Source organism: Archocentrus centrarchus, chromosome 14 (assembly GCF_007364275.1).
Source record: "Archocentrus centrarchus isolate MPI-CPG fArcCen1 chromosome 14, fArcCen1, whole genome shotgun sequence".
In the NCBI taxonomy this organism is placed as follows: Eukaryota; Metazoa; Chordata; class Actinopteri; order Cichliformes; family Cichlidae; genus Archocentrus; species Archocentrus centrarchus.
The window spans coordinates 32,108,491-32,134,737 of NC_044359.1; the positions used below are offsets into that span (position 1 = coordinate 32,108,491).

The 26,247-nt window shown below is 41.8% G+C and overlaps 1 protein-coding gene across 1 annotated transcript in view; it reads left to right on the forward strand.

Annotated features, from left to right (window-relative positions):
- Positions 1–2,093: 2,093 nt before the first annotated feature.
- Positions 2,094–26,247, forward strand: part of med13a (mediator complex subunit 13a) — a 68,487-nt gene continuing 44,333 nt past the window's right edge. Inside the window, exons 1-3 of the mRNA XM_030745991.1 lie at positions 2,094–2,330; positions 9,304–9,538; positions 21,071–21,239. Coding sequence (XP_030601851.1) covers positions 2,265–2,330; positions 9,304–9,538; positions 21,071–21,239 — 470 coding nt within the window. The 5' untranslated portion in view covers positions 2,094–2,264. The remainder of the gene's footprint in view (positions 2,331–9,303; positions 9,539–21,070; positions 21,240–26,247) is intronic.

Consider the following 26,247-nt stretch of genomic DNA (forward strand, 5'->3'; position numbering starts at 1 on the left):
TTTTGTCATTTTTAGAGGAAATTCTTTATATATTTATTTTATTACTCTCTGCTTAGGACAACTGTACTTTAAAGAAGAACTTCTCTTCTTTAAAGTTTTTCTTACAGGAAAGTACTTTTTCTAAAGTGAAAACCACAACTATTAAACCAGTAGTTACCCTGGTCTATGCACTGGAATTGGTGATGAACAAAAGTTCCTCCTTATTTGGAAGGTAAATATTTAATTACCACATTGTGGTTCACTATTTTGGCACGGTTGTATATCTCAGATGTCACGCCTGAACCCGATCAGGGCTCCCTGTCAGATGGTGTGATGATTAGAGATGTGGTCATTGACTAGAAGATCTGATTCAGCCCCCTGAGACTACAAACATTCTTCCTGATAAGGCATCTTTGATCAGCGTGCTGGTTTGTATATGCGGCTGCTCGCAGGCATTTGCAAAACAAAGCAATAACAGAATGCTTAAAACTGTCAAAGCTTTCCTGATGAAATGTGACCAATCAAGGTGGATTAATTTCTGTTGTGAACCCAGATACTAATGATATGCATAAGATAGAATTTGATTTATTGATTTATCCTTCCATACAGATCTCTAAACAGTAAAGATCTTTATGTTTTAGCCATGCTGATGTGTGCTGAATAACGACAGAGTGCCAAATTCAATTTAAAACAAACAAACAAACAAACAAAAAAACCCTCCTGGACCTTTTTATAGTCAGCATTGCAACTGGTTTGATCTGTAGGTTCCCTGATAGTTAAAAAAAAACTTATGAGACACTTTATAATGTAACTTTATTCTCTCTTTGACTTTGAATTTATGTGACATATAAATCAGCTTTTCAAACACGCAGCATCCGTACAGACACATTTTAAGAACACTGTGTGGCACATCCTCTGCTGTCCTGTAACAACATCAGCAACGATATTTTCCCATCTATTCATCAGCTGAAGTGTTCTCATTGTGTATCCTTGCTTCTTAAATGTCTATCATGTGTTGCATTCCTGCAGCTCAGCGCCTCATAAATATTAGATTTGACTGCCTTGTTTTTTCTCCTTTGAACCACACGATGTTAAATTATAGTGAAATTAATGTTTTTGATTAAAATAAAGTAAAACAAAGGTCAATCAATGCTTTTTTTTTTTTTTTTTTTGGTTGCACATTTCAATTGCAAGTGCAACATCACATGCGCTAGGTGGTGCACTGTGTAAGTGAGCAAGTTTATAGGGTTTGATCATTAGTAACAAAATCTGTTGCTCAGTAGCGCCACTTGCGCTGGCCCAGCGGCAATACCGATCAGTCTTGTGTTATTACAGCCCTCATGACCACGACAGTGTCAATTTAACGACGCTAAAACACAAACGTCGTTGTCATGACTTTCAAATTAAAGGCACCTGCCGACAACACAATTTTGCAGACTCTCTTCTGCCATACTGTACTTAAAAAAACAAACACGTTATCTGGTAAATAAATATGATTAAAATATGCGACGATTATAGTGTCAGTACGTTTTTCATAACCACATGTTCGTAATACTGGTTGTGATCGTGAAGAGAAAATAATCGCGTGCTTTTACTTTTTCCGGAAACGCGGCGTGCGGTGTGTTGTGTGTCTGCACGGGGGACGGCAACCTGACAGAGATTTGACCACAAACGAACCAATAGGCTGTGGAAGACAGAGTTGTCCCTGTGGCCGCCATTAAAGAAAGGAATCCATGAATTCAAATGGAAACCAACAGGAACCGAGGCTGAAATAATGATCGAAATCACCGCTAAAATATAGGCCGGCGCCGGGATTTGAGAGGTTGTTACGGGATGGATTTCGTTTCTAGGCTGAATTTTGCGATGGAGGAGTGAGACAGGACGGTTTTATTTTTTATTTTTTGAAGCGGAGACCGTTTTAGGGCTAAGGGGGAGGGGGAGAGTTGCTTCTTTGCTCTCCTTTTCTTTTTGTTTTATGAACATTTTTCGCTTCCTCGGGTCTGTTTTTACTGTGTGCTTTTGAGATGTCGTCCTAAAGACCACGCTGTCTTCTTTTTTTATCCGCTTTTTTAAGCTCCGGGGGGGAGGGTGGGGGGGAAAACTGCAATCGGAAAGGTTGTTGAATTAACTATCCTCCAGCCAAATGTTAGAGAAAATATTTCTCGCTGATTAAAAGCCTGCACATCTGAGAGAGAGGGAGAAAAAAACCCCACACCGATCCGCAAATTGTCTTTTATTTCCCGGGAAGTGAAACGATGGAGAGTTGGATTTCGCAGTGAAGAAGGATGAGTTCTTGTTTTGTACCAAACGGGGCCAGCTTGGAGGATTGCCATTCCAATCTATTCTGTCTGGTAAGAGATTTAAAACTAAAGGAAAGCAGCCATTTTTAACTAGCTGAACGGGGGCTAAGCTAACGTTAGCCAGAGAGACATCAGTTGATAGCAGCTTAGCTAGGCTTTACGGCCCTGTCGAGCTGACATCATTTTAGGACAACAAGCTGTCCCACTTCGCTAACGTTACCGCGTAACGCTTGCTTTTCAATAAGTTTGTCTCACAGTTCTGTGGACTTGTCTATTATAAGCTTCGTTCCGTTGCATTTCCGTTTCGCAGTTCACAAACAGAAACACTTGAGGCTAAGGCAGTCGCTTGTAAAAAGCTTCATTTACTAAATGTCATGTAAGGCAAACACACAGCAACATATTGTCTTGTTAGCACGGAAATAAATGCTGTGCATTTTACTGCCAGAGGCACGACTGTGCTGCCCAGCGAGTTGCTGTAACACTTTCTCCCTGTCGCCTCAGCACCTTGTTTATTATTAACTTGCTGTCTAGTTCTCGTTGCTTTTCCACTATGTTTTATCAAGTGGGGACCCGTAAAACAAACACTTCATGCACTTCAGTTTGTAGCATTTAGTCAGACTCTGACGCGGTGGTGCCTTTAAATACTATTTTCTTTCCTGTGTGTGAGTGTGTGTGAGTGAGTGACACTGTCAACTCCTGAACGAACGAATGCTCAGCTTGGCGATAGAAACACGCCCCTTAATAAGTCTTGCCTCGAAAGCTCTGTCTTTTAGCAAGCATTATACAGATATTACTGCCACATTGTCCGTTTGCAACCATTTATGTATTATGTCATCACCTTGTTTATTGGTGGATTTAATCTCCTTGGACCTCATTTTCTAGCATTCACACCAACTAGGGCACAGGCCCCGGGCTGATTATATAATCTGTGGCATTCATCCCTGGGCACTACAAACACCCAGGGAAGCTATAGACATCAGCTACACCTGATTTGGGGGAAACCGTATAATGTGTTTCTTTGAATATCTTGTTCATCATTATCTTGCCAGTTGTGGGTAGTTGGCATTACCCTAAAATAGTTGTGGTTATGCTTCTACCCATTTAAAGCTCCCCAGTATTCTTTAAATCCCTTGTGAGAAATAGTGCAGTAAGAGCCACTGTGTGGTCTACAGTCTTAGCCGCAACAGCAAATGTAAAGGTGTCGCTCGAGTGTAGAGTCTCTGGGATAATCAGGAACATGGTCTGAATGTGTTTGTTGTTGCAGTTAATTGGCTTGTCAGCAGGCTTAACTACAGTTTCACTTGTAGGTTAGCCAAGGAGCAATAATGTGCTCCTCTTCCACACAAGGAAATTGTTAAAGTGACTGTCAAGTGCTGAAATGCACCCTAAGAAAAAAAAGTAGACTTTTCTTATAGATTAAATGCCATAGAGCCACTTTGTGGTTTTGTAGCAAGGCCACAAAGTGTGTAGCTTGTGGATGTATTTGTTAATGTTGCTACATGGAAAACATTAAATGAGAATTAAAGGGAGTGGTTCTTATATAGCGCTTTTCCACTCTACCTGAGCACTTTTTACAACATGCCTCATGCACCCATTCACACACACATTCATACAAGCACTTTTTTCCATGTCTGAGTGCTTTCTATCTACCATTCACACACATTGACACTCCGATGGCTGTATCATTAGCAACTCGGGATTAGGATACTGGATACATGCAGACTGTAGCAGCCAGGGATCGAACCATCAACCTTTCAATTAGTAGATGACCTGCTCACCCCAAAGAAGTGAGAACATAAGTGCATCACTAATAATTCTGATGTAGAAGCCAGCATAATAACAATTGAGGGAAATACTACACTATTTTTACCACAAATTGACAGAGCTTCCAAACTGTCCGCCTCCTAAAGGTAACATTTCACTGCAGAAAATCCCCACTCTCTCCGTACTACTATGTTGGGTCAATTGTGTGCACTGAACTCATAATTACAATGTTTACGACAGCACTTGAAGGCAGCGTTGGCTACAGTATACAGGCGAGATAGAGGCTGGTAGTTGTGGTGCTGTGCCTGTCTGGCTGACATTTTCCTGCACACTGAGACTAAGCATAACACCACTGCTGTTATGACTCACTTACTGAACAGACTCCACTTTGTGGTTTTATGGTGAAAGAATGCGAAGACTTTGTGGTAGCCCCCCCCCCCCCCCCCCCCCCCCCCCCCCCCCCCCCCCTTTCATTTTTCCGTGGATAGTTTTCTCTGGAGTATGATACTACTTGTTGCATGCTTTTTTTTTTTTTTTCTTCTTGGCATTTTAAATTGGGCTTCTTTGGAATAACCCAAAAGCATAAGTTAAATTTGTCTGTTCCTCTATTACGAAACATAATTGTAGCTGCCTTGTTGTGAAATTTATAATTAGAGCTGCCATGCATTTATGTGCTGGAGAAGGTTGTAAACTTTAAAGAACCACTCAGCAAAAATTGTCTTTTCAGTGATGTGCATCATTTGAAACTGATTGAATTTGCATTCTCCTCAGCTTGAAATGCAAATGCACACTTGTTAGTTTCGGGTCTGTTCCATGACAGGGTTAACGGAGGGAGAGGGGGTGACAGGCAGGAAGAGGGACGTGGTAGAAAAGGAGCATATGTGGTATGATTAGTGAAGCTTCACCTGTTGCTTGTCTCGTATCTTGAAAGGCATCTGCTTGAACACAGTGTTTCCATACTAAGACCCAGAACTCTAAGTTGCTAGAGGGAAGGTGAGCAGCTGGCAAAATCAGGGGGTCATAACCTCCCCTGAGTACGCATCACCTCAGGCAAACTTCCAGTGGCTTTTTGGCCTTAGATTCCCTCTTAATGCAGCAGTGTGATTTTTGGTTTGGGATATGAAAGACACAACTTTTTGTGACCCACATTGCTTACCCTGCTGGGACATATTATAAGCTGTTGCTCACATACCTGAGCATTTACTAAGACACAGACGGGGGAGAAAACGGAGCAGATTCATACCGGTGCAGAAAATGTTCGAGGCACACTCATGCACGGAGCCTGGAAAGCATGAATGTTGGAAGGAAATGCAGATATCCTTGGCACCCTCTGTTTTTTTGCACACAAGCTGCAACTAATTTATTTTGAAAGCACAGACAGAACAACTGCAGAAGGCACATTTATCCTTGATAGAGCAGTCTGCCTCATGAATATTGTTGATGGGGAGTGAAGTACTGATGTGTCCGTTCTTTGATGGAGGGGCTTTTCAGTTCTGGCTCTTCAGGCTCAGGAGAATCTAAGGACAAAGGGAAATATTTAGTACAGTTTGATTTAATACACAGTCACATGTGTCTTGTATCAGGTTAAAGACTATTATGACAGCTAAAGCAAAGCAGGAAAACACACTGTATACGGGCTGACTGAAGGTGTGTACATTTTAACTACATGACTTGCAAATGTAATTTAACACTGGTGTCATTCCTAACTGATGCAGCCAACTGTGCATCTGTGCAACTTGAGAGATTGCTTGTTTAAGAAGCAGTCTGTATAAAAACCTTTCAGATCTTGTTTAAAGGTTGTGAAGCACTCAAACGTTGCTGCCCAGCAGTGCCGCATAAAACTTTATCAAATCATCTCTGTGTACACTTTATAATTTGTAAATACAAAGACAAACTTGCATTTGGTATTGTATTGTTTGTAGATTTTATTGTTCATAGATTACATAAACAACATTTCAGTCTTCGCCATTAGATCCATTCATTATGAATCAGAAATATTTGGGTTACTGCCCATGTAAACAAAACGGATTCAGCTTGACGTCTTGCAGGAGGAGACCGGTTTTTATTACAAAGTGACTCAAGACATTTTCTTAGCCTGTTCTTCCCAGGAAGCTCGGCGTGCACAGATGTGTCGATAAAATAAACTCGGAGCAAGAGCTGCTTTCTGTACCCTTTTCTCAGCAATCCTCTTGCCAGTGGAACAGACCGCAGCAAGCTTCTTCCCTCCCCAAAACAACTTGGTGTAGTTTTAGTTTGGCTCCTGTTGAAGCGCTCTGCAATTTAGCCGAGAAACTCTTTCGATGTGTTAGGATTCAAGGTGAATCTGTTTTTGTACATTTCTGTCTTTGTTACTGTGTAATGAAAATCTGTCCATGGACAGATATGAGACCACAGCAAAAATATTAAACATTTGTGAAGTTCACAATGCCGACAGTTGACTTAACACATTGCACAAGTTGTTAATGTGAAAAAGCTCCATTGAACTCACTTTATTTAATAACTACCTGTATTCAGGCAGCCACCAGCTAATGATCAGCTTTCTATGGGCCATAGCTTTTGATTAGCAGCATTTCACTGTTGGACTGATTCCATAATATTTTCATATTTTAGATAATTATCAGACTGTGATAATATCGACAACCTTGTTAAGGTGTTGTGTTGTGTAACAGGGATCATTTATTGCAGAGTAAATACAAGGAATGTAGGGAGCTGTGGCAGTTTAATAAAGTTTCTGTTAACCATGAAGTCAGATATTGAGGGCTGGAAGTGCCAGATAATTTAAAAAAAAACAAAAAAACATGATTTAATTGGATATTTAGCACATTAACTGTGGTATAAGATGAAAAAGTCTAAAAACTGTAACGAAAAGGTGATGCCTGCAGCTTCAAAGTAAGATGAAATAGTCTGCTGCTGCTGTTCTGTTTCATTCAGCAGAAGGAGCATTAATCAGTCTTTTTAGCAGTGACTTTGGTGATAGTGGCTAAATCTCAGTCTAGTCAGACTCTTACTGCCCACTGGATGTGGAGAGTTAACCAGCAGTATACGTGGAGCCAGAGCAAGAAGCATGTCACCAGTTACCAGACTGACAGCTAACACTTAAGTGCAACAGTGTACAGTTAAGCCTTTTTTTTTCTTTTTTTTTTTTTTTAAGGAACCTTTCAAAAATAAATTTTCAGTTGATTGCCTTCTTTCACATAAGAATTACAATGACAGGTAGTCAAGAAGTTCTGCAACAAAACAATAAGATGCTTGATAATTAGTCAGAGTAGGAAGTGATTAGATAGATGAGCCCTGTAGCCACCTGTATGGTTTTTATTATTACTTCAGATGATGTCTCAGCAAAAACAAAATGTTAAGGTAATCCTTATTCTAATTGCCTTTGCAGTGTAGATCTATATAAGGCCCAACAGTTGTGCCAAAAGTATCACAGGAACAATTTCAACATTGTTGTAAAAGGTATTTGTTACAAATAATATATTGGCATTAATTCGTTTTAGGTACAACTATGTGTGGAAGTGTTTGGGGCCGGGGGTTCCAGAGCAACTCATTTGAACAATGGCTGGTGCATTGTGACCAGCTAGATTCCTTGCAGACTGTGTGCAGCACATAATCACGTCTAAAAGTGTGAAACCAATATGAATGAGTATGAGAGGCCTGTAATAAAATCTGTAGTGCACTCAAGAACAAAACCTTTTATATGGCGAAATGCACAATGCCATGGGGGGACAGGCCATGGCCAGTAAGACGATGAGGGTTGTTCATTTGCTAATTCCCTATATACACTGCTTATGATCTGGTTTCACAGTTAACCGTTGACTTCACCCTCCCTTTGCATTGTGCGCACAGATGTTTCCGAGCGAGATGCAGGTGTGAAGAAGCGCTTCTCACACTCCAGCAGGAAGAAGCAGCCTAACTGCTGCAGCTCTGTTGTTACACACAGACCCTTTTCTGCTGTTTAAACCTTGGACTTTGTCCCCAGCATGTGTAGCTGCTTTGAATTCCCCAGGAGCCAGGTTGTTCATCAGAGGTCATGGTGTTTTGATCATACTTATGACTATAAAACAACCTTGGACTTTTTGCCCTCGACTCTTTCCCCTTGGTTTAGTGGTAGGAGTTGTCTTTGAGTCTTTTGAACAAGCACCCAGGCTGTATGTTGTATTACATTGTGGACATGCACAGGACTCAGACTGATGTTTGTTTATTTATTTATTTATTTTAAAGTGAAGTTATAAATATTCTTTTCTACCTATGGGTGAAAATCATGTCTCTTGAATTCCTAACTCCTTGTTGTAATCCAGCTCGGCACAGCTGACACAACACAGTCCCTCCGTGTTCCAGCTAACACCATAAATCTCTCAGCTTATCCCTAGCCAGGCAAAAGACCACCGCTTGACCACAACCACTGGTAATCACTTGTTCAGGCTCAGCGCCTTTGCACTCGAGTTAAGATATCCCCTCAATTGTAATGGATTAATTGGTTGAATATACAGACGGACAGCTTCCCAACTCGGCCGGAACGAAATGAAGCTAAATGGCAGGAAGATGAACAGCCTATATTCTCGAAGATTACTTGAAATGATGTGCCCCTAAGGCATTGTGTGCGTGTGCTTTATGGTAGTTAGCGTGTGTGTATGTGTTTAGGTAGACATGGGTAGTCAGTCGGCGGTTGGGTGATAAGCAGCAGTGCCAGCCAGCAGCGGAGCGTAATGTTCCTGTTTTAACACTTAATAACCCCAGCAGTGATTTACTGCCTATGAGGCTTTTTCCTGTGTGTTTTTGTTCTCTTTATAAAAGCCAGACAGTGTTTATAGAAAGGCAAAGCACCCCCCCAGTACTCACCAATAATGAGGATTAAGGTGGTGAGACCACATTTACCAGCATTAGTTTTTTCCTGTGTGTTTCCAGCATGTTGTTCATGATAATTTTGAAGGCAGCTGAAACACAAGTACACAATTTTTTTTTTCCCCCCTGGAATAATCAAATGTCCCACGTTGTTTGGGGCAATTTCTCTTTTGCATCTGTAGCAAAAAAAGCTCTTTTTTTTTTTTTTCCCCTTCTTTTTTTTTTCTCCTTTCCAATCTTGACAGCATGGGGTGTTGTCAGGATAGTTAGGGGTTGAAATGCTCCATAAAAGAGGATTAATACCTACTCTTAACACTCTGCTCAGCACGTTTCCTCAGAGGTGCTGAGTAGATCCTAAAGCAGCGACTCTGCACACTAACAGTCTTTTTTTCCTTTCTCTCTCTCTCTTGTCTTGCAGGCTGACTTGACAGGGATCAAATGGAAGAGGTTTGTGTGGCAGGGTCCCACCTCTGCACCAATCCTCTTCCCGGTGACGGAGGAGGACCCCATCCTATGCAGCTTCAGTCGCTGCCTGAAGGCCGATATACTAAGCGTGTGGCGGAGAAGCCAGCGGCAGGGCCGGAGGGAGCTTTGGCTCTTCTGGTGGGGGGACGACCCAAACTTCGCTGATCTCATCCACCATGAGCTTGCAGGTGGGAGCTCGTTGACATACACGTGTGCAAAAAAAAAAAAAAAAAGCATGTTAGATTTAGCTGTTTAGGTGCGTTGTATTTCTGGAGCTTCCTATTACCGTGGAGGTCAGGGTCAGATATAGCATAACACCCAGATTGAGTTCAGAGGCACATGGATGTACCTTAGTTTATGAGCAGCTCATTTACACTGCTGCAGAAAGATGAACAGATGGTATGCCAGGCTGTTTTTATGTTTTAAGATGATTGAATAGAAGTAGTGGAATGTTTCAGATATTACTCTTACCCAAAAAAAAGCTATTGTATGAATATGAAATTCTCCTACTTAAGCTCCTTTTGTTAGATGCAGCCAAGGTTACATAGCTAAAAGAATAATGGCTGTAAAAGATCGCAGAAAGTGTAGAGGACTCACAGCTTGTGTAAAAGAAGCACTTGAACATGCATCACCCTATCAAGATACATTATTGGTCGTACAATTGAAAAACGATACAGATGTCACTGCTTGATTGTCAGGTAGGTGCAGGGGAGACACGCTGAAAGTGCGAGCCTCGGGGAAGCGTTGCTATCTGTGTAATCCAACACCTCCCTAATGCCCCCGCCATTCCCCTCCTCTGACTGATAATCTAGCCAGCCAAGCTGGTAGCGCCAACACCTGCAGGGCAACTCCCTCTCCCTAGACTCTCCGGGCATCATGCTGTGTTATTATTACCCGTGTGCTTAAAACAGGGTTAACATGTCTTAGTGGTCGCTGCCCTGCAGCTAATGAATCAGCAGCTTGCATTTTGGCTTGAACAAGCAAGTTGAAGTCACATGTCACCGTTTTGCAGAGAGTAAACGAAAAAGGAACAAGGTTTAAGAGGCAGAGATCAGTCCTATCATAACTCGAGAAGCACAGTGTGCAGGGGCAGCCATGCAGAAATGAGGCAAATGCCCCCCCCACACACACTTCTTTTTTTCCCCCCTTTTGAGTAACAGTAACATTACTGGTGGAAGATGGAAAGTGCCATCTTTATGCATGCTCTCTGGCATGTAGATTGAAGTTTGGAGTCTGAGCTAAACACAGCCTCTCTGTGACCCTCCTTCATTACGGGAGATTGTGCCAGAAGTAGACTCAAAATGGGAGCTGAAGGCTGCGATGGGCAGCTCATTCAAGCCTAAGGGGTCCCGGTAATAACCTAAAGTGTTTGGCTCAGGCCCTCTGATGTAGTGTGCTACATTTTGAGAGGAGGTGGAGGGGTTGTATGGAGAATCTATATTTGGAAATTTTTGGATTCGCTGCTGTGTTCTTATTCTGGCTTTGAGGAGATTAAGCCTGAGATATTTAGTGTTTCAGGAGATAGAAATTAGATAATTGAATATTGACTAGAGAACCTGCACTAGTATTTTCCTTCTGGGTATTTTACCACCAAAACAATGGATCATGTTTTTGCAGCACTCTTGGCAGCTCTCGTTTTAGGTGTGGTGTTCTTTTTTTATTTTTTATTTATTTATTTATTTTTAATAAACCTCCACGGTGCTACATGTCCTTTTTTTTAAAGTGTCTTGACATGGACTGTCATTGAGGTTTGCATCATGAATTTTTACACGTTCTTTGTCCTTGGATCTTTTCCTCCCGCTGTGGGGGCTCCACCTGTGAAAAGGAGCAGAACAGCTTCTCTGGATGGATCCGGAGTCAGGGGCCTGTTATATTAGCTGCATTGGTCGTGTTGCATGCACAGCTCTGTACCAGCACTGAGGGTGCAAGTACTCGCTGCAGTATTCTCTTGAGCAACAGGTGTCACCCCTTTTCATCTTTTCAAACTGTTGCAACATCTCACTCTGTGTAATCTGTGTATCTGTGAGCTTCTGTACTGATACCTCAGCTGACGCGGTTGCACACTCATGTCTTAAGCCCAACGGCACCACTGTGACATTACAACAAAAAAAAGTGCATGATCAGCCAAAGCGCAGCCTGCGCCAGCGGATATGATGCCACTTTTGCTGCACGCTGCCATTTGTGAGGGCGATGACGATGAGTATAATGAGCCAGAGGGCTTCCGCCTTCTCCTCCTGCTTCCCCAAATTTATGACTTACTTCTGATCAGACTATTCAGGGTGCTCCATCCTGAAACCCAAAAACACTGGTTGGATGGTGATAGAGGAATATCGGGACTAAACTGACTTCACCTGGGCTTGTGAACCTGTGTGTTCGATGAGGGGGTGGGGGGGTGTTTGATGCTGCCGGGCTGTCCTAAAGCGGGAAACTCCTCAGTCCACAGATTACAGGTGGTCTTCACTTTAACTAGCAACAAAATGTCAGGTGAATGGTAAAACCGTAGAAAGTAATCTGCATCCTGAGTGTCAATACTGAAGATCACAGCTCGAGCAGAGTGTGGCTCTTTGGGTGAGTGTGTCCCATAGGAAGCAGGACTATGTATGACAGTTGGCTGCGTTTATGGACTCTTCTGGGCGCCCTGCGTCTTGAGGTGCGAACTGACAAATATAGCTGGCTTTGGCGGGGCAGACCATGGCAGGACAAGTACAACCTGTACACTCAACTGGAATGTCACAACTGTTGTCGGCTTTTAAGCGCCACGCTCTCTTTGGGCTTTTTTTTTTTCCCCCTCTTTCGGTCCTAGCATCTTGGGAATTTTAAAAAGCTTTATTTTCTTTTTGTGTTTTCAGCTTCTTCTTTTTTTTTTTTTGTCTTTAGTGCAATGTTGGCGGTAAACATGAAAATCCGCTCTTGTCCTTTCATTTCAGCAGCTGAAATGGCGCTTGCTGATTCCCCACACCCCCCTTCCACCCTCATTAGATTAGCAGCCTGTGAAAGTCTTTTAATTTTGAGCAAGTGCCATTTCTGTATACCAGTGTGCCAGTAATCCCTTCTCTCCAGGGAGATGAGGGGAGAAGGAGTGAGCCAGAGAGATGGGAGTAGTGAAGGGCAGAAAACTTAAGGGATCTTTTAACGTCAGACTCTTAATCACCATTGAAGGAATGTAAGAGGAACAAACCACCAAGCCCCTTTTCTACACTGTTGGACAACCCACATTGCTTGCACTTACACAACAAGAAAACTAATTCTAATCTTCCCCTGGCCATGCACAGAAATTATTCCCAACAAGTGAATGCTATTGCTGAATTAAACTGCTTGCCTCCCCCCTCCCACTGGTTTAGTATAGGCATGTATTCTTATGCAAATGCAGCGCTCTCTTCGTAGTCTTCTCCCCTCAAAAGCTGGTGGAGTCTCCTGACCAGGGGCATCCAGAGTGAAAGATAAATGGCTGCCTTTTCCTCCTCTCAAAGACCTACTGATCTTTTTTGGGGGGGGGGGGGCATAGAAATTAGGGTGTGGATGTCTGTGAGGGTAATTGCTGCATTGCACATTTGTCCTTACTTTTCCCTAGTTTGCTCAAGTCCCTTTCCTCTGCAATGCAAGTTCCACCAAGATTTCCGCAGCTGGCAGTCTGACTCCACGTTTCTCTGGGGTAATTCCAAGTTCACTCCTCCCCCAGCTGAATGTGACTCCAGAGTGGTGGGCTTCTTATTCATATAATTTATATTTCTGAGTCAAGCTGAAGCGGAAAACACAAATACAAATGTAGAAGTTTTTTTTTTTTTTTTAAAATAGAGTAACTAAGTCGTGCTTTACTGTAAGTATGTATAACACAAACTCCTGCTAATATTTGTCTTTGAGAAGCAAAGTTGGGGTTTCTGTTTGGTAAGTGGAAGGTTAAAAGGGTGGAGACTGTCATCTGATGTCCAGAACAGATTAGCAGCAGTCCCTCTCTGCTCTGGTCATCGGTGGCCCCACAGCTATTCATCACTGGGTGCGGGGTTAGATCTCTTGAGAGTGAGAGAGAAAAATGATGGGGGATGGGAGGCGAGAAGGTTGCTTTTACGATGCCTACTTCCTCTGCCAATTTTGTAATGAACACATTGAGATGTATTTAGCGATGGATGGAAGAAAAGTGCAGCTTAACAGTTGAGGAGCAAAGTTGGGGTTTCTGTTTGGTGAGCTTGTTTCTGCAGTGATCATCTGACAAGTGTTTTTGTTTTTGCCGTTATGCTGTAATTCTCAGAATGTTTTCTAGCTTTGCCAAGCTTCCAGAGGATTTTCTTTTGTTGTTGTTGTTGTTGTTCTTTTGTTGTTGTTGTTGTTTGATGACTTTTCGCTATGTTTGAATCAAGGATAAAATAAAAATAACCCTGCTTTGCACCTCAGGGCAGAATCTCCAGTTCCAAAGGGCATATTTCAGTAGTCAGTGAGGGTTCTGTTAGCTGAAAGTTTCACTTTCTTACAGGTCAGCCTTTTTTCCCCTCTCTTCTCTGTGAAGATCTCTCAACTTCATATTTATTGAACTGCCCTCAGATCTGCGAGAGGTGCTCTGTTTGAAGCGCCTACCTGCAGAATACAGATGTATGTTGACAATATTCACAAAATTCAAATATTAAAACTCGTGTTTAAATTAGGCTCCCTTTGTGTAGAAGTGCCATCGATTCTTGTTGTCAATACACCATGGTGAGGTGAAGGATTGCCTCTGCTGTTAATTTTGTGTAAAACAGATTTGAGAGAGAGAGAGAGCGACATTAATGGAGGTCAGGGTTTTTTTGTCACAATGAAAATCTAGGCTCATGTGTGTATATACCAGAGCCATAATCCTAAAGCAAAAAATGATGTCAAGCCTTCCGTTATGTGGACGTCAGACTCTGCAGTCCCATTCTAAGATTGTAACAGCATATTTTCTCACTTGAATAGTGGCAGAAGTGATGACACACAACAATGACTGTGATACAGATTCAGTCCCATGATGATGTAAGGCCAGTTGTAAGCACTGTAGCCCAGTGGATGCTCCAGGCAAGGATTCAGAAAGGAGAAATGCCACTCACTCTTTAGAATTTCCAAATATTATTGATTTGGACAGCCTATGAAAGTCCAGCTGAATTTTGAAATCTCCGTGCTTTGGCTGTAAACATGAACAAAAACTCCACAGAAGCTTTGAAGTGGGGAGATGCTGCCTTTAATTTGGAAAGGAACCATTATTTTTGTAAATGAAAGTTAATGTCCTTCAGATACTGTAAAAGTTGCATTTTGTGTCTAATGATCCTAAAAAAGGATGTTTAATGGAAATATTTCTTGACATTTCTAGAAATGCACGCACTCGGTGAAGGTTTGAGTTTATACAGTGGATTTTTCAAGGCTGTGGATGTATATTCAAGATTATTAGTTATACTTGGTTAACCTGAACTTAGGATTCGTGCTGTCTTTTAAAGATGGTTCTAAACTTGAGTGTGTAATGCAGAGACTGATGAATAGATAAACTCAGACCAGCTCTTATAGAGGAAAAAAGTGGAAGAGACCAGTGGCTTTTTTGTGCTTGGGGATCAATTTTCCAGGGCTAATCTCCTGCCTGTGAACCACCCTCCGCTTTCCTCTTTTCCTCCTGCTCCATCTCCCTCTGCCGCTCTCTGTGATGGATCTCCTTTGGCTGGCACGGCACAGGGACTCGGCCATGCATGCAGCTCTGGCCCATGGGTGCACTCTCCCTCTCTTCTCTCTCAATCTCTCTTTTCCCTCTCTGCTCGAGAAATATTCATTAATTAGTAATGGAGACTTTACAGAGCACTGCTGGTTCTCTCTCTTTTTCCTTGCAGATAAGGATGAGAAGGAGGAAATGGAAAGAGAGGAGAAAACCTTTTGGCCAGACTTGGTAGAATACCCCTGAGTACAGTTGATCACAAGACATTAATCTTGCTGTTTAATGACTGATTGCTGCTCTAATTGCTTATATACACAGATGAACATATGTGGAGGTGGGGGAATGAGGCTCTAAAAATTTTTCCCCTTAACTTTGAGAATTTTTTATTTATTTTTTAAAATTTTTTTTTTTTTTTTTTTGTCACATCATCTTTAAATAGGCTTTATGTTTTTGCCATTTTTATGCTTCTTGCAGAAGAAAACATGCAACCAAAGAAGAATATGGGCAACACATTGGCTTTTTTAATAGTTGGTTCTGTTGCATCATAGCAAGTTCAAAAATGGACCAGTCTGTATATGTTCATTTTTGCCTGCATTTCCTGTACTTTCATGGGCTTCCTCTTTTTTTTCCCCGTCATCAAAAACATGCTAGTTGAATTTTCCTGCCACTGTAACCCCCCCACCCCCCTACATTAAGACAAAAATAAAAGTTAGTCTCTGAAGTCAACTCCAAAGGGATGGAGATTCTTCATTTTGGGAGGTCAAGAGCATAGACACAAATAGGCCTCTGACAGTCACGCCTTTATATTTCAGTTTTGGGTTTTTTTTGTCAAAACATATTATAGAGGTAGATGTGAGTATGCCTGATTGAGCTGCTGTGCTCCTGCCTAAGAGCTTTTATAAAGGTCAACTCATCTGGGTCTGCTGCACAGGAGGCAGAGACATGAAAGTGTCCTAACCATCAGCTGAGCCCATAAATCTTTGTCTAAATGAGGTCACTCATCTTTCACCCCATGTACTGACCACCGCCCACCATGCACCACATGTGCACTCGCTGATCTGCCAGCAAGCTGGAATTTTGGACCAGTACACATTTATCATGGTTTTTTTTTTTTTAACAGCTAGTTGATTATTTAAGTAATTTCCAGTCAGAAATGCCAAATATTTTCTACTCGTAATTGTGAGGATGTGAGAATTTGATTCTTAACTTTGTCTCATAATGTTAAACTGATTAATCTCATGTTTGAGACTCGTGGGTGCTTTAAAAACAAGCAAACTAAACAAATGTCATTCATTTCATACAATATTGAAGGATAGTTTTGTAGTGATTAATCAATAAGCTGTGATAATTGCTTGTTCAATACGATGTTAAACCAACACATGGCTCTGTTTTGTTCATGGAATAGTTTTGTATCTTCTGCAGTGTATTCCCTTCATTGTGACCTCTGCGCAGTGTGAAGCGGATGGATAAGTTGCCTTGTTTGGCTCAAGTTTCACATAATGCTCTCACATATTCTCACCTACTCCTTTTAGATTGACAGTGTGCTGTATGCATATAATTTGTCATGTATTGGGAGTGAAAAGTGGTTACCTGATAAGCGCCTGTGTTTTTTAGATACTTGATGTGGATTAATGTTAATGAGAGCTGAGGCTTCTGTTCTTGCTTTTGTCCCAAAGAAGGCTAATGGGTGTCACTCAGGGACCCAGGATGACACGCACAAAAAGGAAAACAAACATGTTCAGGGATTTGTTTAAGTGTTTTTGAAATGATTATTAATCTCCTCTGGCAGTTGCGGTAATGCAAAGGCACATTTCATGCTCCCATCTGCCCTGGAGTAGCCCTAGGTTGGATGTTTTATTTATTTTTTTACATAAATTTGTTTTTTCCTCCCTTTGGTCATATTGTTTATAAAGGCAAAATGGTAAATTATGACCAAAAAGTCTGTGTGTATGTCTGAAGTATATTGCAGTGCACGTTGCATGATGAACACGAGGTTGTTAGAAACACTTGATCTAAACCAGATGCCTGTTTGAGTGCTGCTTGGTGCTGCAGGGGAGGGACTGAGGAGGAACAGGCGACGGGGAGGAGGACGTATGGGGCAAATGTGGTTCTTGGCAGAGAGCAGCAAATGGGATAAGCATGGCAGTTTGATGTACAAGTAGGTGTGGGAAGGTTTCCGCCAGTTATACAGGGGAGCCCTCCTCCATAGGGGGTGAAATAGGACTGGAGGTTGAACTACCCATTTGATGTCTTCACCATTTTTCCATCTTTTGAATGTTCTCAGTCTCAGTGATCTATCTGCCTGTTGAATCATAGAATTTGGCCTAAATCCTATTTTGTTTCTCACCCGTGTCCTTTTTTTGTTAATCTGCCATCAGGGCCTCAGTAGGTCGGCTTTCTTTTCTTGTTCACTTTTTGCCCTCTTGCCTTCAGTACCTCTTAGGATGGCCAGACCAGATGCTAAGTCACTGGAAGCAGGCTTGGTTTAAAAACAAAACGTCTGTTGCTCTATTCGGGTCTCCATTTTCTGGAAAGTTAAATGGGTTTTATATTGTTGTTGATGTATTTTTAATCTGCTGTTACTGTTAATTTTTAGTGGGAAATTGCTGTTTTCCTTCCTATTTCCTGCCTTTGCCTTGCTTTTCTGTGTTCCTGATCTTATCCCTGAAGATATGTGTGCACCTAATGATTTAGTTTGTTTCTCTGAAAACCGTTGCACACGTAGCCCCCCTTTATTTGGCAGCTAGCCTGAGGTTGTTTTCCTTCGGTCGAGTGTAAGGATTTAAAGGCTAGCTGAAGCTGAAGTTGACTGGAACTGAGGCATTTGTAGGTGGATTTGATGGGGTTGGGGATATTTTCCTTCTGAAATTAGATTGGGCACCTTTACATTGAAAGCAGATGTTTCATCCTTACTTTTCTAGAGTATAGTAAACTACAAGCTCTCAGCATCTTGTTAAACATGCTTTTCACACCTGCCAAGATGGCATAGAGCCTCTCTTCAAAGAAGGAAACCGGTGTAATTTCCCATGTGAATGGCCTTGCAATCATCTTAATTTAAAATGTCGTTACCTGCCTTCGCACTAGAACAGCAAGCCAAGAGCTGGCTTAATAATTCAATAAAATTTTGATTAACTTGCTTCTGGGCTGGCTTGTACCTCCCTGGCACACGGCAAGCTGACACGAAGGGTGGGTCACACTTGGTATTTATTTCGACTGCGCTCACGCAGAGATGGCACACTTGGGGAGATGTTTGCTGCAGACTTGACTGAAAGGAGCTTAAGTGCTATAAGATGTGAGCAGTGGCTGTTAATGAGATTAGACCAGCATTCAGGCCAGTGCAGAATGTGATTCAGAACGCAGCTCAGATATGGGTCTCGCTGTGCATTTCTTCATCTTGGGCAGCTAGATACAGTTTAACGAGTGTCTGCCTTGTTTTCAGTACGGCATACAAACCGAATGAATACAGTTCTGTCCTTTTACAGCACTTAGAGTAGTATAGCAGCAGCAGGTCCTGTTTTAGGGCAGTATAGTTTCCCAGTACATTACAGCCTTAGTGGACAGTGAGTAAAACTTGAGTGTCACTTTGTAAGAGCTGAGTAAGGTCCTTCATTGAGAATAACAGGGGCAGTGCCACCTATAGGACTCCAGAAAACTCTAATTGTGTCTTTTGGTGGAAAGAATATCTTCAAACACACACCTGACTTTTGTAACTGTGGCATTAAACCAACATGTTGCTGCTGCATCATAATCAGCACAATGCACCGGTAGCAAAGCTACCAAAAAGGAAGAAAAGAGATGCCATTATTAAGGAACTTCCTCTATTTTCATTCCTAAGGTGTCTCTTTCTTTAAAAGCTTTCTGCAATAAACATTACATCCCATCAGTGTAACGTTTGCAGGTTTGTCTTGTGGAATCGGCGATTACTTTTCAAGAAGAGTTTGCAAGGAGTAGACTTATTGACAGGTGAAAGCAGTGCAGGGATCATCTTCTTATTACGGGCACTTCAAAGTTCATGTCACTGAGATGTATAGTAAATTTGTCAGGTCTGAAAGTAAATGGTGCTCAAAGTATAAAGCAGAAGGGACCGGTGTCGGACAGAATCAGTGGGAGTGAACGAAAGGGCGAGGAGTTAAGACGGCGATTCAGTTGCCAAGTCATCATGAGCGTGTTAACTGAAAAGCTGATTCATCATTTGCATACAGGAGCATTTCTTCTGTGCAAAGGAACTTCAGCAGCATTTTAAGATTTAGAAGAAGGTCGATATCTGTTAGACATGGTAACAGACTCATAGCCTTAACTTTACCTGCACCTGTAGTGTTCGTGTGTGTCGTCACCTCCCAAAACTTCATTCTGTGCAAGGAAACATTTGGTAAACTTGTGAGGAAAAATAATCTGACTCTGCAGGATGTGTATTAACATTTGAGTTTCTTACTACGCCTTGTCAAAGAGTAACTTGGGTTCCTACTTGCCACTGTTTATGGTGGCACAGCGAGTGTGGAAGTCTAAGAGTGAAAACGGGGGTGAAGTAAAAATACTGGCCTGCTTTGGCGGCGTTTAATAAAGTAGATTTTTCCGAGAGAAATCACTGGCGTCTGGAGAGCGCTGCCTACCAAGAAACTGTCGGTAGAATATATTTCTGTAGAAGACAACTCTCTGCTGTCAATTTGTCAGTACACAACATCTCAGCCAAGCGCACACACATGCATGTGGGAGCTTGACTTTTTTTTTTTTTTTTTTTTTTTTTTATATCAGGTTGTTTGAGCTGGAACTGATGGTCATAAGGTTCACATTCAGTAAATCATAACTTGTTAATCAAAGCTGTTTTTATTAGTATCAGTAATAGAAAAAAAAAAAGTAGGCGGCAGGACTTAAAGGAGCAGTTGGTTTTTGGGACTGGAGCCGACATTTATGGGAAACTGATACAGAAAAGCAGTTGCTTTTATTTATGCCTTTTTAAAAAGCTGCAAATTACAGGGTAACTGTAGCAGGTGTGTTATTTGCATCATATTTCTGTCGCCTTTTAATTTTATTTATTCCACATTACTTCCTGAAAATTTGCAAGTTTTTGCAAAACGAAAATAAATTAAATCTCTCTTTTCCCCCCCCTGACCTGAAAACAAAGCTGTGGTACTTCTGAACTGTGAATTTTCTGTACTGTTTCACTCCTAAACCCTGATTCTAAAACTCAATGTGTAGATATGCAGAAAGCATCTGAAACTCCCACCACCTGGAAGCAGGCAGCGGCAGCAGGTTTCTGTTTAACCCCTCTCTCTGTCTCAGTGATCACACTCTTGTTTGCATTTACATGGCCTGCTTGCCTTCTTTCTGCAAGGTGTCTTTTAGACTTATGTTTTGCATTACAGGAAATGTTCCCTTTCTGTACAGAGGTGTCCAGAGTGTGATAGTCATCAGATTACAAGACTGTAACCTCGTCCCTGTTCTCCTCCAGTCATTGTTCTTAAATGTGAATTCACAGTGTTCGGCATGTTTGATTGGTTGCTACATCTCTGTTTATTTGGCAGTTTCTCAGGCTGATACTGCAGGGTGTTTCACGTCATCTATAGGATGGAAGAGTGTGTTTAGTCAGCTTGAGTTTTGTTGTGAAGCTGTGGTCATCAACACGGAGTGTACTTATATTCAGTTCATCAGAAGTTTATACATATTCACCAGTGATACATAATCAAAAAAAACCAACACTTTCACACCTTTTATGAGTCACCTTTTTGAAAGTCAAATCAGGTCATTCTGGGTGTTGCAACATTTTTAGTTTAAACCTTGGTATTGGGTATGATGTGACAATATGTTTAGTATGACAGTTGGTGTTCCCATATGTCATTTTGTAAACACTGATAAATGTCCCTATTAGTGACAGTGCCATCTGATCAAGTGTAAGGCTGCTTCTACTCGGCACAGCAGCAACATGCCTCAGTCTGTTGGCCATTTCAGATGGTTTCTGTGCTCTTGTGACTGTCATTGTTTGCCCTGCAGAATTCATACTGTTTTTCTATAAAAATGTCATGAATGCACTCATATCTTCACCCTTATTTTAATAGCTCTTTTCTACTTTCTTTACCAGCTGAGGACGATGGGCTCTGGGAGAATGGCCTTTCCTACGAGTGTCGCACTCTGCTGTTCAAAGCTATCCACAACTTGTTGGAGCGCTGCCTCATGAATCGCAGCTTTGTTCGCATCGGCAAGTGGTTTGTCAAACCCTACGAGAAAGATGAGAAGCCCATCAACAAGAGGTAAGCTGGCACTACTTGTTCTTGTCCGTGCCCCCCCCCCTCCTTTTTTTTTTTTTTTTTTTTTTTTATCCGGCTTTGTTTCTAGCTTGTTTTTCTTTTTAAATTAACATTGCCTTTTTTTAATTATGAATTTTGTTGTTAGGCTGTGATGTTTTGGTGCAGCTCAGTGGGATGAGCTGTCACATTAGCGGGTTTGTGTTCCCACTGTTCTCCTGACATGAATACAGGCATTCATGTGCTGGCTGTGAGTAGAAGCAGGTATCAGATAGTATGGATTGTACCAGGGATTTCCTGTTCTTTTTTTTGCTGCACATCCTGACAGTAAACATTGTGTTTGGGCTGTCTTTCATGTTTGCCCCTTTGCTGGAACCAGAGCAAACAAAGGATCTGGCTTCATGTGTGTTTGTTGATGTTTTGAAGCCTGGACTGACCTCTGTTCTGATGGGGACATTTTTGCATTGTATATGCATTAGAGTTCTGCTATGAGATTGGGGGGGTGGTGGTGCCCTTGTGCCAGCACAGTCTGTTTCCTTTCTCTCCTCTTACTCTGTCTGTGTGTGTGAGTGAGTGAGTGTGGTGTGCAGCTGTGGTGTCCTCCACCTCCTCGTTGCTATCTGCTGAGCTGGATTTCTTGCCGTCTGTGTCTGCGTTTATTGATAACAGACAGCGACACGGGTAGTGAGGAGAAAATGACCATAGCTGTTTTCGCACTGCATCCCCACCAGCTCCATACCTCACTTTGTATCCACACTGAGCACACAGCCATTGGCTGAAAGCTGCAGTGGAGGTCTTTTTTTTTTTTTTTTTTTTTTTTTTTTTTTGTAATTTTATTTTTTATTACAATTGTAATGTTAGGTGCAGCCTGACACTAAACCATTTGGAGATGGGTTAGTGCTTTTGGCCAGATTTTCCAGACAGCTGATCACGGGGGCAGTCCAGATATTTGATCTTGTGTAGGCACAGAGATGTTTGTGTTTGTTTGTGGGCCATTTGCACCGTCCGGGTTAGAAATTGTTAAAAACTTTTTATCTTCTGCCAGCTTGTCTTTGTCATTTCCACAGTGTGGGTTAGTATACCAAGTGTACTCTTTCGTAATCTTACATTTGTAGACAGCAACTCGCATCTCTCAGAACAAGTGCAGTAGATTTATTTAAATGTTTTAAAATAATGAAGATCAAACAGCCTCAAACTGTACACATGCCTTGTTTTTTAGCTCTATTGCCTTTTTACCCAGTACGCTGATCACAGAGGGCCCCTGTCAAGGGGAGAAAAAAAAACACAATGGTCTTTTCCTCTGCTCTGGAATTCACAGGCCACCCTCTGTCTGTGTGTCTGGCTTTCTCTCCCTCTCTCCTCATTTGCTCTCTTTCTCTCCCCTCCATCCCCCTCTGCTGTCACGGAGCAGACTGGGCAGGTTATAAATAGTGGTGCAACTACCCTGAATCTCAGTTGTCGTCAAGGATGTTTTTTCCCTCTGTCCTTTGGTGTGATCTGCTGTGCCCCAGCCATGCTGGGATTTCAAAAAACAAAGCATCACAAAAGTGTGACAGAAAATTAACCAGCCTAGTGTCACTGCTGTGTCCTGAACTGCTTTCACTTCATTATTGTTGGGTGTTTACCTTACAGTATAACATGCCTTAAGGCCAGCTGTTGTTGGGATTTGGCGCTGTGTAAATGAAACTGAATTGAATGCTGTACTTTTATTTATTATTAAATGGTGCTAGTAATGTTTGTGTGGGACAAAGTAATACTAAGTACACATGCAGCCCTACTCTCTTACCCTCCTGTGCCTCTTGTCTCCATGGCAATGTTGAAGCTCGTCCTGTCAGTACTGTGATAAAGAACTGAGTGTTCACCCCTTGGGGAGACCTAATCGTGATGTGTGACATGACTGTTTTGTTATGTCAGTGCTCATATCCTACATCTTTGTCAATGGCTGGTTGATTCCATTGGGAGTGAGGGGAGTTGGAGGGATTTCCCACTCGTATTGTCTTGTGAAAACTCTGTTTAACTGTACATTGTTTTACTCCTGCCTTAAAGACCTCCTTATTGAAGAGGTGTAGCACAAAAGCATCAGTGAAGTCAAAAAGTAGACCCCCCTGCCCCGACTGACTCCAGGATATCAGTGTCCTCCAATTAGAGTGCCAAGTTTGATGTTTTTATATCACTGATAATACCTTTTGATAGCCTTCTCATGCTGCAGTTTAGTGGGCGACTTGTTCTTGGGTAGTCTAAACCCCTCTTGAATGGCTGCATTTTTTTTTTTCTTCTTGAAGGTATGTATTTAAAAAACAGACATTTTCCACCTTGAATAATGAACAAAAACTGCCTTAAACGATAATATAACTTGTACCTTGGAAGATGAATGAGAATATATTGTAAATTCTCACTGCGTGCATTTTTCAGAGTTGTAACATTTAGGCATAACTCTTTTATCAGATGTGATCAATAATTTACTAAATGGAAGGAGGCAGCCTGTAACTGACTGCAAACAAGGCCTATCTTTAACTGAAACCAGCGTGATCATTTTTGGCCCTTCACGAATGCATCCTCTAATTTCTGACACGGTATTTCAGCAGTGTGGTCTTTGGGAGTCTGGAAGTGCCAGATTTGTAGAGCCCGCTCTTGTAGTTGTAATGGTGAGGCTCATTTTGCTCAAATGTACAGCTGGACCACAGGTCATACATATCCTTTTGCTGAATTTTCACTTGTTAAATTCTCTTTGATTTGCATTTTACATAATGAAACGGTAGCAAAAGGATGAGATTATTGTATTTCCTGGTTGGCACTGAGCCACTGTGTATTTACTGACTCTATTAATCTTTGTTTAAGACATTCAAAGTACTTCCATTTAAGTGATATCATGTTGCCCTTTTCTGGTAATTATTTTTTTTTTTTTGTTCTTTGAAGGAAAATTTCGAGCATGCTTTCCATCACATTTGTGCCTCTCATTACTTCTACTTATTTTCCCTCCTTGTTTAAATAATTTTCTCCACCAGTAGCTCAAACAATGTTTTATGTTAGGAAATGGGCATCTGCTTTGACTTGAAATCCTAAAACTGCACACTGGTTTGTTGTTTATTACTACTGTAGGCTGTTAGCGCTTTTCTACTCAATATGAGCACTTAAAGCGCTTTATACAGCAAGTCTCACTCACCCATTCACATTCATTCATGCACCTTCTACATCTTTAAGTGCTTTCTAACATTCGCAAACAGTCATGGATGAACGCATTCGGGAGCAACTTAGGGTTCAGTATCTTGACCAGTATCTTTGGCGTGCAGACTGGAGCAGCCAGGGATCGAACCAATTCAATTCAGTTTTATTTATATAGCACCAAATCACAACAAACCGTTGCCTCAAGGCGCTTTAACCACCAACCTTGCAATTAGTAGATGACCTACTCTACCTCCTGAGCCACAGCCAGTCTGTGTTTGGGTTGCTTTGAGTAGCTGTCGTCATCTTGGGAGATATGAAATTGTGATAGGCATATTTTTTTCTGTAGATGCATATGATGATGAGTATAAAAAATTAAGTTATTTAAATCACTTTGTCACAGACCCAGCTGATGCTTGTGGATATTTAACAGAATAAACATTTTAGCATCAATGTACATGAATGCGCGCAGGCGTTCAAAAGCTGGAAATAATGAATACCAAAACATCTTGCTGGGTGTGGAGCTAAAATCAGATCTGCAGATGGGAAACACCGGCCATCCCTCTGATCATCAGGCGACTCCTGTGCAGCATCCAAAGTCTCCAGTTGGCGGAGGCTGGGGCCAGCTGACACTGTTCATAACCTCAGCCCCAGTCCTCAGCATGCCCGTGCTGAAAAGCTTACATCATCTCTGCTCCTCCTCCTCCTTGCTTCTCATTTTAGCATCATTTATGTGGTAAATGGTAAACAGTTTTTCTCAATTTGAAAACAAAAATCATACAAATCTATAAAAAAATGCAAAATTTTCTCCTCTCGTCTGTTATTAGGTGTCACATTTTTCTTCCAAGTGAATTTTTGTTTGCATTTTTTTTTTTGTTTGTTTTTGTTGTATTTCATAATTAAATCAATGCACACTGATCAGTTAAAGCCTTTTGTTATCAACGTAAACTGCCACTGTAGCAGTATGTGTCGATCCAGCTGACAGTAATTCTCTTTGTCTGGTGAAAAGGCGGCTCCAAGTTGTGTAGCTTCTGTGAATCTTCTGCTGCTAGGTACACTGGCTTCAGGAAAGACAGAGCGGGAGAGAGCACGAGGGAGGAGGGAGGGAGGGAGGCTGGGAGGGAAGGAACAAGCAAGGGAGAGCTCCTCTTGGTTGTCATGGCAGCAGGGAAATGCACCCTGGGATCGTGTGTTTCCAAGGTGAAGCGGGATGCTCGTGCTCTATTGGTCAGCTTAAGGCAGACTAGCGCGTTGACTTGCTCCTAATTGGTTGCGCTACTGAAATTCAGAGCAACATTAAATCCAGCCTGCTTTGAGGTTTCAATTTGATCAGGACAAAAGGGATGTTATTTCTTTATCTGCATGACATGTGCTCTGTGTTTGAAGCAGCATTTACAACATCTGCAGTGTATTCCAACTGTGCTGCAATCAGTGTTAGATTACCACTCCACTGTATTTAAATATGTGTGTATTTTGTTGTGCATGCAGTTGTTGTTGTTGTTGTTGAAAGCATCATTAACAAATCAAGCTGTTATGAAATGAGGCCAGTCTGCAGCAGCTCATATGACAAGAGTAGATGATGATGAATCAAAGCAACACATGCAACACATACAATAACAAACATATCTGCCACACATGCAACTGTCTGCACTTCTCTGCATGACTGTGGCTTGTGTGGACGAGCACATTCTTCTGCTATTGTTTTGGCCCGATGGGAGGTGAATGTGTGAGTCCTGGTTTGCTGTCGCAGGCGGAAGGAGAGAGAGCAGCACTCTGTTAAGTAGGACAGTGCAGGATAAAGGGCCACTGCCTCCAGTCTGGGGCTAAAGTGCTAAATTTATCCCCTCCCTGC